Genomic DNA, 19,428 nt, shown 5'->3' with positions numbered 1-19,428 from the left:
CAAGGTGTGTCCTATGTTTTTCCTGCAGACACGAGCACTGCTGAGGACGGACAAGAAGAGCGGAGGAAGAAAACCTGGTAACGAACTCGCGCCCTGTCTTCTCTTTTTTTTATTGGAGCTAGTCTAAGAACAAGGGAGAAATACCTGCGAGTTTCACAATGGCAGCCCCAGTAAGAGCGAAGGCAGCATGTTAGAGTAGTGGAGCCGCGGCCAGGACCTAAGTTTGTTTCTGAGGAAGTTGCTGTGGTTTTCTGAGGGAATGCACTGGATGATTGCTCAGAATCCTCCGATTGGACTCCAGACTGGCGGATAGTCCAAACTTTGATTTCGGAGGTTCACAGCACTGCCTGCCGCCGTTGCCAGGAACACGTGGCTCTAAAGTGGGGGCATTATTTGTCTTCCCCATAGAGGAGTGTAAGCTCATTGAGGGCAAGGGCTGTTTCTTTATTTTATTTGGATCCCAAGATTGTAGCCTGGAACATAGTATATAGTCAGGGGTGCAGCCTTCTAGGTCCTTGGGTGCCCAAGTCCAAGTTTTTCAGAACAGATCCTTTTATTAAGGAGATTTGTTCTGTGAATTTTGGATTCAGTGAAACGGCTGCACTTGAAGACCTAGAGGGCCACAGGTTCCCTACCACACAGTAGACAATAATAGGAAACTAAAGTTTGGCCCTTCATATGAATTGTCAATAAAACATTTTATTGACACATGGTTAGCTAGGCACCTATCAGCTAACTTTACTATCACATTTGTTATTCCCTGATTTACTTAATTACCATTTTGTTGATATTCTCATACATTGTTGGAATAACTTTAATCACTGACCTGAGCTTTCCAAAGACCAAAAGGAGAGTAAACATTTAATCAGCCTGTGAGTACAGAGCAAAACAGGGAGATTGCACAGTATTCTCATTATGTCTTTATTACTTTAAAGTGAATTCCCAGAAAATTAGGCAGTGCCATTTGCATTTAAATACAAAATCCAGAAAACAGGTTGGAGACTGTCAGTAATTTGGGGTTATCCAGCCCTTTACCTGTCTCTGTTAGTTGGAATAGTTGACAATGATTAAAAGTGCTAGCCTTGTTGTGTGTAGAACCTAGCACTGACCTGGGAGGCTGACTGTGAGCTTGCACGCTTTGGGCAGGAGCATTCTCCTTCTCTGCCTGCCTGCCTGCCTGCCTCTGCCACTTACCAATGGCCTTCCCCAAAGTGAGATTCACAGCTGAACTCAGCATTGCAGATGTCTTAGTGGGATAGAGAACAATGAGCCTGGCCTCTCCCTGTCTTCCTTGTTAAGCTGCCTCAAGATTTCAGCTTTTCTGAGAGCCATTTCCCCCTCTGCACTGACACTGAGCTCTGAAACATCTGTAGCTTTTTCAGACAAATTGCTTTCTACCCCTTCCTCATCTGCTATTTGTAAAGTGGACATTTTTGAATGGAACACTTTACATCAATCCTAAATTACTGATGAAAGATGTCCGATAGTGTAGGGTCATTTTGTGGGAGCCTTCTTTCCAATTCAGTACGTACTGTTATCTCACCAGTTTCAAACCCCCCTGATATGAGACTTGGCAGCACCCCATGGTGTCTGAGCACGTAGGACGTGAGCTCTTCCCAGGGCCGACAAGGGAGCATGGGAAACACTGCCTGCTGCTGCTATTGCTTTTTGTTTTGTTTTGTTTTGAGGAGGGAGGCGAGGCACTTGGGGTTTAGTGACTTGCCCTCGTCACACAGCTAGCAAGTTGTTTAAGGTTGTATTTGAACTCAGGTCCTCCTGACTCTGTTCAGTGCAGCGCCACCTAGCTGCCACTGCACTGCTCCTCTTGTTTGAAGGGCATTTTGCTTTAATTGTAAATTAATGCCAAGATCCAATTCCATTGAAACAGATTTATTCTTGAGAAGATAATTGGTAGGCCCCCAGCATGTTCCCGATGATGCCAGCGGGCATTCCTGGAGACTTTTAAGAGTTCCCAGGTGCTTGAACAGGAGCCTCTGGGGGATCCAGTTTTATTCATGGGGGAACCTGGAACTCAGCACTTCCCTGACTTGCTCATGTTTGGACACAGTTACTGTTTCCTGCTGTTTCTCACCTTCCTTTGTGTGGCAGAGTGAGCCTGGTCCATATTTTACATGGGCTTTCATCAAAAAGTACCTTAGAGAACAGCAGCAGCATACCACTAATGAGTGCTGCGACGTCTTCTCTGTCTGCCGGCCGTGTCCAGTCACTTGGGCTTCAGACACCCCGGTTGTCATGAGCATTCTCCCGCTTCTGTTCCCTTTGTGTTCTTCACTATGGCGTTTTCCATCTTGCTGTATGTTCCTTGTGTTTCTCAGTGCCTGTGTCCAAGCGCCAGCCTTTGCCCCAGTCTCGTGCACTTAAGCTGCTTCTGCTTCCTCACTGCTCTGCAGCATCTTTTTATGGATGGCTCTTCTTTTTTTCCTGGGATGAGAACAGATAGGACCAGTTTTATCCTTGTTAGCTATTTCTAGAAAGATTGCAAGCAGTTTGCCTTGTCAGCAGCAATGTGTGTTTTCCTGCTTTTCACGAGTCTGTGGTGTAGCAGTGTCGTTACTGGATGAAATGTCCTTCATGTCATGTCACTTCATAGAATCCAGGAGTCCCTGAAATTCTCTGTCGCCGTTCCTTTCATCCTATTTCTATGCCACAGTTTGCTCAGCCAATCCCCAAATGTCCCCCCGTGAAGTGCCCTTGGATTCTAGTTCTTTTCCCTACTTTTCTCCCACCCTCTTTGGGATCAAGAAATTTGTTTTGCTTGTGCCTATTTTCCCTCTCAACAACCCCCACCCCCACCCCATTCCTGCTGCTTTGCCAGTCCTGTTTCTCCACCAAACTGTTTGCCCCTCCCCCCACCCCTTCTTCCATGTTTTTATACTCTCTTCATGTACTTGGATTGGGAGAAATTGCAGATTCTATCCTCTTCCTTCTCCCTTCTACACAAGTGCATCTCTGCTTTTACCTTCTCTTTTCTTTCTCTTACAGATCTCCACCCAAGAGCCGAGTCTTTCTTATTCCGCTCCCTCAGAAGTCTTTAAGGACATTAAGCTTCTTTCTTTTCCCTTTATTACAATGTTAGCAGCTTCTTCCATTGGCTGCATTCATTTGACTTTTAGAGATTCTTTTTTTTTTTTTTTTTTAGAGATTTCTCTACAGTGAAAGGGAAGGCAGGAGGAGGGAGGGAATGGCTTCTGTTGTGGTTGTGTTGAATTCTCAATGTTTCTTATTCTTCCATCTCATCTCATTGTGAGCATTAGCACCCTTACGTTTTTATTACAGTTCGATGCCATTCTTTTCTTTTCTGGTTATGGGCCCGCTTCCCTCTTTTGTACTCATCCTTTTGAGCTCATCAGGAACCTCCTTGTCCAGTCCTATAAGTCTACTTCAGTAGCTCCTTACTGGGATCCTTCCTCACTCTTTCATTTCCCATCATCCCCTCATGGGCCATCCCCTCTGCCCCTGGGGCCCCTCCTCCTGCTGAGAAGCCTCTCCAAGAATCCCTGTTCTAGCCCGGCCTTCTCTTCATCCCCCCAGGCTGCCTTCCTCCGTCTTTTCTCCCCACTCCTCCCCAAGCCCAGCCAAACTTTTCAGCTTTCTTCCCTGTTAGGATGGGAGCTCCTGGGGTAAGACCTGCCTTCCCTTTTGTTCATATTTGTATTCTCAGTGGTTGGCAGCCCAAACCTTATCAGGTCTGAAAGTTTGTATTTAAGGTGCTCTGCACCTACGGCCAGAAGGCTTGCAACTTGTTAGCTGTGTGACCCTGGGCACATCATTTCAGCTGTCAGTGCCTCAGTTTCCTTCTCTGTAAAGTGAGAGTGTAAGATGAAATGGTAGCTCCCTGCCAGCTTTGATGTTCTGTTGATTTACACTTAAAGGGTGATACCACAAGCAAATTAGGAGAGCAAGGAATAGTTTATCTGGCTGCAATGGAGAAGGGAGGAATTTATGACCAAATGACATAGCGAACATTACAAGAAATAACATAGATAGTTTGGATTGTCAAAAGCCCAAGAAACCTTTTTTATTTTTGGATGCACAGCACTGATGCTCAAAATCCCTTTGAGTGCGTATGGTGGTGGTGCTGGCAGGGAGAAGAATGCCTGGTTTAATGACTACCTTTTATCTTTTCAGTCCTGAACTTTTGGAGTCCAGCAGTGATGAAGAATTTGAGATGGGTAAGTAGAACCTTTTCTAAACTGTAATCTGCATTTTCATTAACAGTTTGGAGGATATGATCATAGAGCAGGCTGAGCTGCCATGTGGAGAAAGCTAGTATGAACTGATTGCAGTTAATAAATGCTGTGAACCTGGATTGGCAGGAACAAGGTCTGTTCCTGTGTCTTGCTTTCCTTGGCTCTGTTCTACTTTTTGCTTCTGGGTTACCTTACCTTCCTTTTGTTCTGCTTTTCCTGAGGACCAGAACCTGATGGACAAACCCCCACAGGCTGGGCCATGTGGCTTCTCCAGTGCCGGGGTCCTTTGGCTATTGTATGACCTGGCTTTGCTAAGCTGTCACTTTTAAAATATAACTTCTAATGTGTAATGTTTCCTTCTTTATGATTTAGTGTTATGCCAGGTAAAAATTCCAAAGATCTCGTCATGTTCATCTGGGGAGAAAATAAATGACCAGTGAGTATGAGAATTATGGAAAAGATTTTTTAAATGGACAACATGTATTTGGATTTGGAGTTTGCAAGCTGTAGGTTTGACTAGCATTGTGACTTTGAACAGGTCACTTTCCTTCCCTGGGCCTTGGTTTCCTCATGTGTAGAATGAGGAGACTAGAGTAGCCCCTTCCAGCTCTAACCTTGCATGATTCTAAGATGATTTCATAATGCAGACCTTAAGGGCAGAGTTGGAATCTGCATTCTGATGTGCTCAGTAAATGGGTCTGCTCCTGAGCTAACAGCATCTCAGGATCTCACTTTTTGGAGAGCTTGAAAACAGTGCTCATGTCTTCTCTTCTCCAAACATCCTTGGCTCTGTGCCATGATCTTGAGTCCCCTTCCTTGTGCCAGTTGTCCTTTCCTGATTCAGTAAGTGTTCAGCCTAAGATGTTGCCCCCAGAACTGACTCAGTAGCTTATGACCAATGTTACTGGTTTATGAATAGCTAGGAAACTTTGGGTTCTTCTGGATAATTGGGTTAGAGACAAATTGCATTACATTGCAGCAGTCGTGAAACCTGCCCTCCCCTCTTGCCTTACCACTCGTCTGTAATGATGCTGGTAGCTCCCTTGATGACATAATGAAAAGGATATGGAAAAGAGCCCAAAGCCAAGTGGTTTCTACACCGTCCTCAGACCCCCTCAGCTCAGAGCAGGGTCAGATACGCAGGGCTTTGCTGAAGTACTGCTGGTGCCATGCTGTGGGGGAGTAGCAAGGCTCCTCCCTTATCCTCTGCCCCCTTCACTGCACACAGCGTGTGTATAGATAGATAGAACATGTTGTGCTCTGCTCTAGACAAGGCTTCTCTCCTTTGCCATTTCTTTTGGTGCCATTTTCTTCCATGACATTCATATACCATAATTTGGTCATTCTTAATGTGATAGGCACTTCCTCAGTTTCCAGTTGTTTGCTATAACAAAAAGAGCTGCTCTAGATAGTTTTTGTACTTGTGGGTCCTTTTCTTCTTTCTTTGGTTTCTTTGAGGTCTAGACCTAATAGTAATATTGCTGGGTCAAAGTGTATGTAACTTCTGTGAGGGCAGTTGTTTTCAGGAATGACTCCACCAATCCACAGCTCCAACAACAGTGCCCAAGGGCACCTATTTTCCTACAGCCTTGCCAACATGTCTGCAGATATGTCCATCAGTCTTCTGGGATCATGGCTGATCGTGGCATTAGCCCTGAAGCTGCTTCTCTGAAGTGAGGAGAACCAGGAGAACAGTTTGTACAATAACAGTAACAATAGCATTTCTAACATGTAATTACCTCTTTTGTTTCATCCCTTTGTAGTAACAGGAGCAGGACCAGGAGACACGAAGCTGAGCAGAGCCACTGCCACTGCCACGCTGATACACTACCAGTGTGTGACTCAGTGCACCATGACTTTTTCCACTCTTGACCCCTTTAGCATTTCTTAAACTGTGGGTCAAGACCCATAGGCTTGTGACTCAGCTCAAGAAGCTCTGACCTAAAGGAAGAAAGCTTTCTTGGTGATTGGTTATTAGGGTGCTTACCTGGAGCTCCTATCTGGGGACATTCCTTCTTGATCCCTTATCCCTGTGTCGTGACAAACAAGTCTGCCAATTTTAGCATTAGTAGGCAACTGATGGTGACAGGAAGTCTCACTTAGACATTACTTGGGGCAACTTGGTGGTCTTCCAGCAAGGACAAATGAACAAATGTTCGTAGTCTATTTTGTGACTAAATGATAGGTATTTCCTATAGTTATTTCCTAGATTGATGGTCTTTTCAGTTTCCCAATTTAAATACCCAGTAGTATCAAAAGTGCAACATAAGGGGTGGCCAGGTAGCACAGCGAGTAAGAGCACCGGCTCCAGTGTTGGGATGACCTGGGGATCAAATCTGGGCTCAGACACTTAGCACCCACCCAGAAACACCTGGCCGTGTAACCTTGAGCAAGTTACTTAACCCTGATTGCTTTAAAAAAAAAAAGTGCAACATAAAATGAAAGAAAGAACTGTGTTGTACACTGCATATAAATGAATTGACGCTATGTTTTGCTCAAGAGAGCTGCCTGATTCCTGGTCTGGTGTGCCCAGCTCAGACTGGGTTTGAATTCTGAGGACACAGTGTCGTTGGCTGGCTCCCATCCTCTTAGGGCTCCGACTCTGTAGCCTCCCTGAGGCAGATGCTGCCAGACAAGCCAACATTTCTCCATCTTGCCCGTCCATGCTGTTTGGAAGGCTGTGCTAACATCTCCGACAGCGGGGCTTCATTTAGTTCTCTTTGTCCACGTTTACTAAATCTGCTCTTAAGGCCTCTCTTAAATCTTAGTTTTTTCTTGCATTCAGTAGCTATAACAAGGCTGTTTCAAATTGTGTAGCTGGATGATAACTGCACTTCTTGGGGGACTCAGTGGCAGATGCTATCTGGGGCAGCATTTGTCTAAAGAACCAAGTCCCTGGGCCCTGTTCAGTGGGTTGCATTCTAGCCTGGCTCTGTGAATAACTTGTCAGTCTGCAAATTGGGTAAAAGATTCTTCCCTCAGAAAAAAAACTATTTGAGGCTGTACCCATTGAAGCTTACTTTACCGCCACTGGGTTTGCTGACTAGCTGCTGTTGAAAATGATTTCTTAGTGTAGTTTTCAGATGCTTCTCCACTCCTTCAACAGACCATCTTTCAGCCACAGTTGCCAAGATGCCATTTTGAGATTTTGGCTATCACCGGATGTTAGGAGCTGCTATGCCCTCATCTCCAAACTGTTCATTCACAGACCCATGGAAATACGTGGCCAGCTCTTCCGGTCAAGGGTCCTCACTGTAGTAAGACAGACTCAGGGGGTACAATAGACCCCAGTCCATTCTCTTTAAGACAGTTTCCTGGTTGATCAGTATCTCCCTTATTTATGCCAGGCCTCCACCACACAGTTTCCTACGGTTGCCCTTTTTAGGGATACTTCATGAACTCTGTGTCATCCATTTGGTTACCAGAGGGGTCTAGGAAAGGTGATTTGGGGTGAGATCCCTGTCAGTGTTGGCTCGCCTCTTGGCCTCTGACCTCTGCTGCCACCTGAGCAGCAGTGCTGAGCTATAGAATGAGGACACGCATTTCCCTGGTGCTTTAAGGTTTGCTTTTCATAGCAACTTTGGGAAGCAGGGAAGAAAGACTCTTATTCCTATCCCCACTTTACAGAGAAGTAAATTCAATTTCAAAGAGATTGAGTGACTTGTCTGAGGTCACCCAGATAAATATCTGTGACAGAAGTTGACCCCGAAGCTTCCTGCCTTCTAGTCCAGTGCTATGTATTTGGGTATTTTCTCTGGGGAGATTCCAGTTCTGTACTGTTTTGGCTTGCTTTGCATCCTTGAGGCTTTAGCACCATGTCTGGCTGATAACATACACTCATTGAACAGTAATTGTTGAATGACAATCATTTTCCCCTTGTTAACACTACCAGCATAGGAAAGAGAAAGCTGGAGTTCTGGGGCCAAGCCAGGCTAGCGTACTGACCCTCACTCAATGAAATCTATAGCCTGTACTGGAGGTTTTTCTGAGTTTGGCCTCTCATCCTGAGCAGATAGGAAGGTTCTCCCCACCCGCTCCAGTCACATGCCCCTCCTTGGGCCTTAGTTCTTCATCTGTGGGTGTCGCTCTAAAACTAAGATCCCATGTGGGATCTCCCACAAGCTGCTTCCTCCTTCTGGGCTTTCCCATCTTCCTGAGTTTCCCATCTCTGAAATGGGGGAAGAGGAGCCTGTCAGGATAAATGGTCTCTGAGTTCCCTTCTAGCCCTAAATCGAATCAAGATGCTTTGGAATACACATGTGGGTGCCCTTTAGATTTGGGGATGGGTGCTTCCAGGTTGTGTTTCCAAGGCTCTCCTTGGTGCTGGTGGCCTGTTGCCTGGGTGCAAGTTAAATCAGTCCATTCAGATGTCCTTTATACTCAGCAATTTTCTAGTTCATTTTGTTTGTGCTTTTAGAAAAGAAATTCTTCGAGACTCCTTCCAGGGATGTTCCCAACTCAGTTCAGGATTCAGGGACCCCCACGTCCGGCCTTTCAGACACTTCGGGGCTAGTGCCTACCTTGGCGACTCCCCCAGTCACATCAGCCACTTCCCCAGATGTTCCGAAGAGCAGTAGAAGGTATGTGATTGCTTGCGACCTGAGTCCTTGGTATGTACTCAGCCCTGTGTATGCTGGCTGTTATGGGAAATATGAAGCACAGAGATAGAAGGCACAGTCTCTGTTGTTGACCTCAGGGTCTGGTGAAGAAGAGAAGATAGAACTACGCAGGAGGCAAGTAACAATGAAATCCAAAATGAGTGGTACTGACAAGTGCCCGCTCAGGGAATCAGGGAAGGACCAGCCCTTGCCTTCTCCTCTGTCATGCTCCTTTTTGTCCTCATTCCAGGAGCTTCCCGGCACCCTGCAGCAGCTCTGGATCTGGACTGCCCACTGGTGTCCACATGAGGATTCTGAAGAGATGACCAAATCTAGGGGCTCTTTTTTCAGTTCTCAGCCTTGACCTCTCTGTCTCCTTTGACACCACCAATTACTCTCTTCTCCTGGATGTTCTCTTTTCTCTAGATTTCGGCGACATTGAGTTCTCCTGATTTTTCTCCTCAGGGTCATTTGCTTCATTCAGGTCATGCCCACTGACCAAAGGTGTCTTAGACCCTCTTCTTCTGTGCCAGAGCTGTCAAACACAGCTGGTATTCCCCCTTTAGAGATTAAAATGTAATTGGGAAATATTTAACAAAATAAACAAGCACAGAACAAAAGGTAGCTAACATTATATTTGAAAACCAAGCCTCCAGGCAGCCCCCAGGGATCCTTTTGTTCAGATAAGTGGTCCCAGTTCTGTTTGAGTTTGGCACCTTCTCACTGGGTCGTCTCTGCAGCTCCAGTTTCCTGCTTTCTCTTGGGTCTGTCTTGCCTTTTGAACATCTTGCCTTGGTTGAACCCTAGAAATCTCAAACTCAACATGTTCTCAAAAGAACTTAGTGTCTTTGCCCCCAGATTCTTCCCTCTTTCCCTCATTCTTGCAGTCCCACAGGCCGGTAGCCTGGGCTCCCTTCTTCCCCTCACCCCTATATTTCCAATCTCTTGCCAAGTTGTTTCTGCCATAGACATCTGCTCCCCACTTAGATGGTGATCATCCTGGTACAAGCTCTTGGCATCTCGTGCTTGGTCCATTACTTTGGCCAGTCTTCTTGCCTCAAGAGTCTCTCGGTCCTCCACTCAGCTGTCACATTGCTTTTCCCAAAGGGCTTTCTGGATCAGATCGCAGACTTTCCCTTTGGCACTTCCGGCTCTCCATACTGTGACTCCTTCCCATCTTTTCCAGCCTTCTCCAGGCTCGCTCCAATCCAGTGACTGGCTTTTTGGCCGTTGTCTTCATCTCCCCACTGGCCTGCCTGCTTCGAAGTCCTCTCCTTCTCCACACTCATCCTCTCCTTTGCCTTCCCTCTGGGAATTTATAATTCCCCTTGACAAAATGCGCCCCCCTGTTCTTTATGGAGTCATTTGCATGTTGTCTTCCCCATTACAAGGCAGGGGCTTGTTTTGGCCTCTTTGTGCCTAACTGACCGAGAAGGGGAAATACACACAACGAAAATAGTTTGACCCCTTTCTGGGTAAAGTTGTCTGACAAATGGAGAACAGAGACAAAGAAGGGAAATTATCAGGTAACCAGGCCCACTTCCTCAACACTGTCCTGCTGCCTGGCCCCCTCACTTCCTTCTCCTTTTTGACTCCAAGAACTTGAATCCACCAAATGTGAGGCCTTTCTGGGAATGTGCCAATAGACTCTCCAGACCTGCTGAGGGTCATTGGTGCAGCAGCAACAGTGGGGTCAGATTCCTGCTGTCTGGCTTGGGTTTCATTTTTATTTATTTAGTTCAGCATTTCCCAATTATATTTTAATCTGATTTGGTCAGCCTGTTGTTTGACGCCTCTACAGCAAAGAAAGATCTTTGCATTTGGAGACAAGTGCCTCCCATGTGCTATTTGGTTTGCTGAGCACTGGGGTTTACAGATAGAAGCTAAGGCAGTCTCTGCCCTCCAGGAGGAAGTTGAAAAGTGAGGGTGGACGTTGTGATGGGGGGAAGGGAGGGTCCGGAATGGACGGATCCTGGAGACGAAGGAGGTAGTGAACACTGGCCTGGGCCCTTCCTTGCACTGGAGGTTCTGGAAGGAATTGACCTATCAGAGGACAGGGCCACAAGGGCAGGAGGGATCTTCCAGGGTGAGAAGACTGCTGGTGAATGAATTGAGAAAGCGATCTGAAGAATTAAAGCACCTGACTTTAAATCCTGTCTCTGCCATTTAACTGCCAGTGTGACCCTGGGCAAGTCACCTCATCAGATGGCTTAGCTGGATTTGGAGTCACAAAGATCTGAGTTTGAATTCTTCCTCAAACACTTAATAGCTTGGGCAACTCACTTAGATTCTCACTTTCCTCATCTGTAAAATGAAGAGGTTGGACTAGTCCAGGGGTGAGGAACCTGTGACCTCAAGGCCCCATGTGGCCCTCTAGATCCTCAAGTGTGGTCCTTTGAATGCAAACAAAGCCCCTTAGTAAGAGGATTTATTCTGTAAAACTTGGACTCAGTTAAAAGGCTGCACCCAAGGACCTAGAACCTCGAGACTGCAGGTTGTGCACCCCTGGCTAAGATCTTAAATGGGAGAGGCCAGAACTTGGCTTCTGTGCTTTTGACATGGTGGTTTCTGTTTGCAGTGCCTAGTGCTACATGGGACATCTGGCATGTCAGGCTGGAAAGCTAGACTGCATTGTTTGAGGTTGTCCTGGAATTTGTCCTTGCCTGTGTGTGTTTGACTTCAGGTTGCCAAATGGTTCTTGACTGAATTTCCCTCCCTCTGTGTGTACACGAGGGTTTGGGGTGTGTCTCCTTCATCCTACTGTGAGCACTTCCCATGGTGCCTGGTAACAGAATGGGGACATTTCAGTTTTGGAGCTTTGATTGCATTCTGGGATGTGGGGCGGGGGGGGGGGGCGCACGGTCTTAGCAATGGGGCTGCTAAAGGTTGATAGGATATTTCTAAAGATCAAAGTGCTTATCAAGTTTCACAGCCAAAGCGAGATGATCATTTCTTTATATGTTTTTATAAAATAGTTGAATGTGGGTAGATCCCAAAAGCTCCCTTCCACCTCCTCCTGACCTTTTCTCCTTTCCACTCTTGTAACAAACATACATAGTTGAGCCAATGAAATTTCCACATTGGCCATGTCCTCAAACATTTCATTCTGCATTCTATCCGTTTAGCTTAACATTTACTAAGTGTTTCTTCTGGGCAAGGCTTGAGGTGTCAAGGGTCTGGGTGGTTAGTTGGAAGGGAAAGGAGGAGGTAGACACAAGGAAGGATTGACCAGCAAGCACCAGGGAGGGGCTGAGGGCCAGGCTTGAGGCCTGCATTACTGGGTGGATGATTTGACTTTGTTTCTGCAGGATGAAGATGTGCCAGGTGGCTGGCTGCTTCCTGGCTGAGCTGTCCAGCTCCACATCAGATTATGTGAAGTACTTTCAGCTGAAAAAGGATGAGTTGATTTGGAAGCTGTATCACTTCTACAATGCCACAATCTTTAGGAAACAGGTTGGCTAAAGGGTGCCATGGTGGGTACAGGGTGGGGGAGGCGGGCCTTCTGCCCTCACATCCCCATGTCTCTTGCAATCCTACCCATCCAGCAGGCCCCACACACCATCTTCTAGCCAAAGGGCTTTGGAGGAGTTTTTCAGAGAAAGTTTTTGGAAGGAAAGGAAGGAGGGCTTGATCTGGGGCCTGCTGGATGGGTAGGATTGCAAGAGACACAAGGGTTGAGGAAAGGAAATCTAGGTGGAGGGAGCAGATGGAAAAGCATAGGCCCAAAAGGGCATGGATGGGGCATGATAAGAGTAAGGCTGTTGGGGAGTCATGGAAGATGGGATTCCTTGCAAAATTCTGGAACTCATTATTGATGGGGTAGTTTGTAAGCATGGTAACTAGGTTTGAAACTTGTTCGCCTTGGGGTCAGGAAAAACTTGTGTTTGACTCCCTCCCTCCGTACTTCACATCTCTTAGCCTCAGTATCCTCATCTGTAAAGTGGGGATAATGATAGACCCTTCCTCGCAGGGTTATTGTGAGGATCAAATCTCAGACTCATCTACTGCCCTTCTTCCCCTCCCCCATTTCTGCTGCCTCCTCAGTGCTTGCCACCTGACTTTTTGAACCTCACCCAGCCCTGTATATTGTTGTTGTTGCAGACTCTGTGAGCTTATTTGGGGTTTTTTTGGCAAAGATCCTGGCTTGGTTTGCACGGCCCTTTCCAGGCCTGTACTTTACAGAGTCCTTCTTCGTCTCTTGACCTGTGTTTGTGTCTGAGCTCTAAGAGAGCCTTATTGCAGTGTTTTTCCTCTTGGGGCCTGCTCCAGCCCCACTCTTCAGTTTGACAAGCAGATCATCTTCTAAGTGACTGTCCTGATGCTGAATTGAAGGCCTGAGGGCAGCTCGTCCTTCTTGGCCCTGGGCCCACACTCATTCTTGGCTCTGCCTGAACCTTCACTCTGACAGGCAGGCTATTGACACTTGGTTTGGTCATGATCCCTTTGAAATAGGGGAAAGTAAGTGAATGAATGAACGAATGAGAAGTGTTTCTTAATAAATAGGAGGAAGGGGAAGCCATTTTGCAGTGACCTTCGCCCTAAGGGAGAGAGACGGCGGCACTCGATCTGGGGTGGGGGGCACCTCCTGACTCCCTGCTTGTGCTCTTTGACCTTAGTTACCACAGAAGATCGACATAAACTGGAATAAAAAGATGCGCACCACAGCGGGATACTGCCATTTATCAGGCAAGGAAGACGGTCCCCAAACAACTCGTGCTATCCAAATTGAGCTTTCTGAAAAAGTCTGTGACTCTGCGGGTAAGGAGTGGGCTGTGCCGGGCGTGACCTGACGGCCTTTCCCTTAGCTCTCCCTGTTTGCTTTGGCTTAGACTGAAGGCGCTGAGTCATTTGGGCTCTTATGACCCTCCTACTTGTAGCCACTTAGTCACCAACACCTGTCCCTTCTTCCTTCGTTCTTAGTCCCTTTGTGATGGTTTTTTTCCAGTCCAGTTGTTCCCACCTTAGCTATCTCACACTGGGTCCACTGGGTGGGGGGAGTCAAGGGGAAGGAAGGAGTATTCTGAGTCCACCATGGTCAGTGAGGATGGGAGGAAAATGTAGCCAGTACTAGAAAGGGTAAGGAAGGAAGTATTGTCAGCAGGAGAGAGCCAGGGGTCAGTGTGAGGGGTGGGCAGATGCGCAGTGGGACATTGGAGAAGTAAGCTTAAGGTAGACGAGGCTAAGAATGGTGGGCAGGAGATAGTGACAGGATAAGAGGCCAGGAGTATGCCAGCAATTGGGCAGCAAGCCTAAGCAGTCTGGCTGGACACAGGTTTGGAAGGGTGCATGTGATTACACTGAGGCCCACCCTTGAAGACCAACCTGGTAGCAGCATGGTTATGTATCTTTTCATGCATGAGGAGTCCTCATCTTATCTTAGTAGGAGCAGGAGAAGGTATTAAAGCCTAGTCAGGAGGCAGTGGTCCCTCCCCTGAACTGGAGAAGGCACTTGGGGAGCTGTGCATTAGAGGCTGGGACACACTGGTCCTAGAGAAGGCCCAGGAGGCTGCTGCCTCCAGCGCTGGAGGAGGCTTGGGGGCAGGGGCCTACCTGAGCTCTGGTCTCAAGGGCCCAGGTCTCAAGAGCTCATGGGCTCTCTAACTGGGCACAGATTGTCTTCTCTTTGGGTGTCTCCTCCCCCCCTCCCCACCTCCCAATCACAGGAAGTGAGCTCCTGGAGACCTGGAATCGTTTGAGTTTGTCTTTGTGGCCCCAGTATGTGCTCACTAAATGGGTGTTGCTTTGTTTGAATGAAAGGTTCCCTCTTTGAGAGTTTGGTCATTAGTGAGTTGGAATGGATGAAATAGCATTTTTCATCCTCTGAAAAGAACTTACTGCATATCATGTGTCTATAGGGAGAAAATGTCTATTTCATGTAGGAGAAAGTGCTCTATTTGGCTTTCTTTCTCTTTCCAGACCGGCTTCGGGACACCCTGATCCATGAATTATGCCATGGGGCTTCCTGGCTGTTCCACGGAGTCAGAGACTGTCACGGCCCCTTCTGGAGAATCTACGCCCAGAGAACTATATTGGTGCACCCAGAACTGCCTTTGGTTCAACGATGTCACACTTATGAGATTCACTACAAGTTCATCTATGAGTGCACTCAGTGCAAGGCCAGGTACTAGTGGCCTCTGGGCCTGTCCCCCCTTCACTGACCATCCTACAATGAATTCTGTAGCATTCCTGAGGCCTCTAGGCTGCATGGCTGCCTGGGAATGCAAGATTAAACCCACTTCCCAGTTTTCTTTCCATCGCCCCTGGTTTCCGCCTCCCTCACCAGTGGGGGCCCCAGCCTCTTGTCCCCTTCTCGGTTCCCATGATCTCTCTGACTCCTTCTTTCTCCATTTTAGGATTGGCCGCCACTCCAACTCAGTGGATACAGATCGTGCAGTCTGCTCTCTGTGCCGTGGGTCTCTAGTCTTGCTCCCTCCCACACAGATAGATGGCACATCTGGGTCGACTCAGCCCACTTCAGCTCCCTCGGAACATACAGAAACAAGCCATCACTCTAATTAGGAAGGTGATATCAAAGCCAAATGCTGAGAGCCAGTAGGGCTGGCTGGCCAGCCGGGGCTCAGAATCTTGCTGTTTCTAGCAAATTTAGTTAGGGAGGATTAGCTGGAAAAGTAATGTTGAACTGTTTGAAATTTGTTTCATGTGTTTGATGTAAAATGTAGTGCTGATTTCGAATCCTGTGCATTTGAATGGTGATTTCCTGTCATTGCCCAAGTAACAGCAGGATTGTGGCTGTGAAAATAGCCAGCTGCCCTCTCCTTTTGCCTCCCTCCACAGACCCATGATCCTGACAGTGTTGGGGCTGAACTCACTGGGGTGAAATGACCAAGAGGGAAATAAGGGGGGAAGGGGGCTGCCCCAGAGAAACCAGAGCAAGGCCAGCACAACTGGGCCATTTTAGCTGTGGATTTTAAGCACTAAGCATTGGAATGTTGATTGTGAAGAATAAAATCTTTTCATGGCATTAATCAAGGCTTTTATTTACATGCCCCAGGGTTCCACCCAGATTCTTCTGGAATTCCTTTTCTCCCCCCATCCCCTGCAGGGGACAACTCAGGGCCCTCAGTGACTGCACTCCTTTTTCTTACTTGTTTGGCTTTGGGCAGGTGATAGCTCTGCTTCTGAAGCTTCAGCATGTTGTCCTTCAGTGACCAGCGACCTAGGCTGGCTCTGGCCTTGTCTACACAGGACCAGTGTCTCTCTGGGCCTCCACTCAAAACTGGGCTGCTGCTTTGGGCCCTGTAGCTGAGGGCCTCTGCACCCGGCATCATGGAGCCTCCTTTGTTCAGCACTGAAGGAAATGCTAAGTTTCAGTTACAAGTTAGTGAAAAGAGATTTTTTTTTTCTTCAGTTCAGCCATGTTCATGGCCCCCAGGTAAAGAAGTCCTCCCAGGGCAGGCATCTGAAGAGAAGTTTGGGGTGGGGGGGGGGCAGGCAAGTGAAGGCTGAGGTCTGCATATTTACAGTCCTGAGTACGAGGCTTCTGTGGTCTCTGACCAGGAGGAATCTCGCCGGGAAGATGACGGGGTTGGCCGCAGGTGAGCCTCCTGGCCTGGGCAGCCCAGTCTCCCCAGCAGGATCCGCATCTGGCCTCGGAACTTGACACCCACAAAAGCATAGAGCAGGGGGTTGAGGCAGCAGTGCACAAAGCCAAGGCCTGAAGTGATAGACTTGGCCACGTCCAGCCGGCTCTCCCACTCACAGTCCCGGCTCACGGCATTCAGATCAATGAGTATGTCCACCATCATGGCCAGGTGGTAGGGGGTCCAGCAGAGGGCAAAGGCCACCACCACAGTTACCACTACCCTCATGGCCCGAAGCCTTCGCTGCCCCCGAGAGCCCAGCAGCACCAGGAGAATGTGAGTGTAACAGTAGGCCATGATGAGCAGTGGTAAGAGGAAGCCAGCCAGGAGCTGCAAGATGCTTAAGGCCATGTGGCCAGTCTGGGGGAAGGTATAAAGGCAGCGTGTGGCATTGAGGCGGGGCTCGTGCTGGGCTGACAGGAAGAGCAGGTCTGGAAAGGCCAGTAGCAGGCAGAGTCCCCAGACAGTGGCACAGGTGAGGCTCACACGTGTCCTGGGACCCCGTCGGTACAGCTGGGTGGCGTGTACAATGTTCAGGTAGCGGTCAAAGCTGATACAGGCCAGTAAGAAGGCCCCCGAGTAGAAATTGATCTTGAAGAGGGCCCCTGCCACCTTGCAGAGGCCTGAGCCAAAGACCCACTCCTGGGCAGCCTCCACAGCCCAGAGCGGTAGGGTCAGCACCAGCAGCATGTCTGCCAGGGCCAGATGGAGCAGGAAGGTGTCAGTGCCACTCAGGGCCCGGCGCTGTCTCATAAGCACGAGTGCCACAGCTCCATTGCCCAGCAGGCCAAAGAAGAAGAGAAGGCTGTAGAGGGTGGGCAAGAAGGCCAGGTCAAAGGTCAGCTTGAAGTCTTGGCTGCAGGGTGGGGAGGAACAGCAGCCAGCAGACTCGTTTCCATAGTCATCGTAGGGAAGGCTGCTGGTCTCCAGGAAGTGAAGATCGGACTCGAGCAGCACCAGGTGGCCAGTGACCTGGGGAGACAGCAGAAAGTGTGGCTTGCCCTGCAATTCTCTCCATCTCTGCCGCCCTTTACCCTGCAGCAGACACTTACCTGGGACATCGTGGCAGTCCTGGAGCTTAGCAGCCCAAATGTGCCAGCCTGGAGGTGTGCACTGGCCACCACCAGCCAGCCGTGGGGTTGAGATCTGGACTGAATGCTTCAGAGGAAGTAAAGGACGTATGTACACACACATGCATGTGCACCCCGACCCCCCCCCCCAGACTTTCCTACACCAGAAAACCTCAAGAGAAGAGCCTCTCCCAGGTGCTACACTAGAGGGAGTGATTGTGGCCGAGAGAGGGGCAGAGCCCCAGGCAGCATGTCCTGGGCAAGGCAGCAAGGGCTGCCCGGACCCTGGGATTCTAATCCCCTTTCTCCTCCCCTCTCTTATGCTAGATACATGATTTAATTAGGATTCCAGGTCTACAGGAGAACCTAGAACTGCCCAACACAATACCCTCATTTTAAGGCACAGAGGTTGTGACCAGCCTTAAGGTCCCACAATCCAGAGGTCATGGTCTTCCCCTGTACTACTGAATGACTGTATTTCGACTGATTCTCCCCCCCCCCCCCCCCAAACCTGCAGAGACCATTGTCCAAGAAACCAAAGGAGGAAATAGCCAAGAACCTCAGAAGCCATTTACTCTGACCCAGCCTACCACAACTGCCCTTGCCAGTCTCTGACCGATGGGCATCCAGCCGGTAGAGCCCTGCATGGCCCTGACAATGGCTACTTCACTGGCTTCCAGAGCAGATTGCGTTTTAGTCAGTTTTTTCATCTTAAAATGCCTCTGGGGCCAAACACAACATATGTGATCTCCCTTCCACACAACAGCCTTTCAAACAAGTCATTAAGCTAAAGGTGCTTACAGTCTAATAAGGGTACACAAGCAAAAGGGAGGCACGAGAAAAGGTAGGGAGTCCAGGGAGGGAGTGAGGCAAGAGAGAAGACAAGGAGGGATGTGATAGAAGGATTCACAGAAGCTGGTGGGAAGCAGGCAGAAAATCTATGCTGAGTCCCCTCCTTAGATAAAGGCTGTGGAGCCCATGGCCCTGCCCTCCTCGAATCTGTCTTGTGCTGCCTTGGCCTGATTCTCTGTGGCAACCCTGGCCTCTCTCCTTTGGATTGTCAGAACAGAAAAGGTTGGGGCTGGTGTTCCCTGGGAGCCTTTTCAAGGAATTTATGGAGCAGAAGGGGGGGGGGGTGTTCTCAGCCCAGGGCTATGAGGAAGCTAAGGGCAAGCAACCCAAACAACCCAACCCATGTATGGTCATGGAAAAGCATTCTGCCTCAGTTTCCTTATCTGAAAAATGGAGGAACTGCATCGTGGGGCTCAAAGGAGATGATGTGTCCACAGTGCTTGCGTTCAGGAGGGGCCACAGCTGCCACAGGATGGAATCCCAGACTGTGGAATGTCCTTTAGAGGTCACCAGGTGAACCCAAGAGAACTGGCAGAGCTAGGATTGGAACCCAGGCCACATCGTCCTAATCTGGTGCCACTAGAGCACATGGTCTGGTTTGTCCCCCAGAGTCATGAGGGAGGCTCAGGGATGGGCAGGGATGAGGATCCAGAGCCACCCCCTCCCCCAAGTCTGAAGAGAAGCAGGCTAGGCCTGGGCCAGGAGGGCAGGAAGTTACTCAAAATGAAGCTGCTCCAGGCCCAGCCTGTGGCCAAGGTGTGAAGCGCTCAGCCCTGCACCTGTGTCCTCTGGCCTCCACCGCCTCCTCCAGGCAGGAAGGTTGGGGCTCATCCAGCCTCCTGTTATTTTCACACCTTGAGGCTGTGGTTTCGGGGGAGGAAACAACAGGGAAGGGGCCTCTCCTTGGCGGGGGGAGGGTGTTCCTTTTTGGGAGGATTCCATACCTAGGTGGCCTCTAGTTAGTGGCCTCCCTGAGGAGGCCTTGGCCAGAGTTGGGGAGGTCAGCTTCTGCACAAGTGTGGGGACCTGAGTGGCCCCGAAAGCTCAGGATGGGCAAGTGGGGAAGCGAGAGGTCTTTGGAGGTCTGGGTTCAGCT

At 48.8% G+C, this 19,428-nt stretch overlaps 2 protein-coding genes across 2 annotated transcripts in view; one reads left to right on the top strand and one right to left on the bottom strand.

The window, feature by feature from the left end:
- The window catches only part of GCNA (germ cell nuclear acidic peptidase), a 19,237-nt gene extending 3,442 nt beyond the window's left edge, over nucleotides 1-15,795 (top strand). The window contains exons 2-8 of the mRNA XM_069062405.1: nucleotides 29-77; nucleotides 4,150-4,193; nucleotides 8,629-8,791; nucleotides 12,118-12,262; nucleotides 13,426-13,567; nucleotides 14,726-14,930; nucleotides 15,163-15,795. Of these exons, the coding sequence (XP_068918506.1) occupies nucleotides 29-77; nucleotides 4,150-4,193; nucleotides 8,629-8,791; nucleotides 12,118-12,262; nucleotides 13,426-13,567; nucleotides 14,726-14,930; nucleotides 15,163-15,328 (914 nt within the window). The 3' untranslated portion in view covers nucleotides 15,329-15,795. The remainder of the gene's footprint in view (nucleotides 1-28; nucleotides 78-4,149; nucleotides 4,194-8,628; nucleotides 8,792-12,117; nucleotides 12,263-13,425; nucleotides 13,568-14,725; nucleotides 14,931-15,162) is intronic.
- Nucleotides 15,608-17,604, bottom strand: CXCR3 (C-X-C motif chemokine receptor 3). Its single transcript, XM_069062472.1, has one exon. It carries the CDS (start codon nucleotides 17,602-17,604, stop codon nucleotides 16,288-16,290), a length of 1,317 nt encoding a protein of 438 aa, XP_068918573.1. The 3' UTR covers nucleotides 15,608-16,287.
- Between the last annotated feature and the right edge of the window lie 1,824 nt (nucleotides 17,605-19,428).

The sequence above is a fragment of the Petaurus breviceps genome, unplaced genomic scaffold (genome assembly GCF_028583685.1).
Source record: "Petaurus breviceps papuanus isolate PSGF00001 unplaced genomic scaffold, PetGlider_PUasm1.0 90451, whole genome shotgun sequence".
NCBI classification, from domain to species: domain Eukaryota; kingdom Metazoa; phylum Chordata; class Mammalia; order Diprotodontia; family Petauridae; genus Petaurus; species Petaurus breviceps.
Note: the sequence above shows the minus strand (reverse complement) of the source record. Positions and strands in the feature narration are given on the sequence as shown.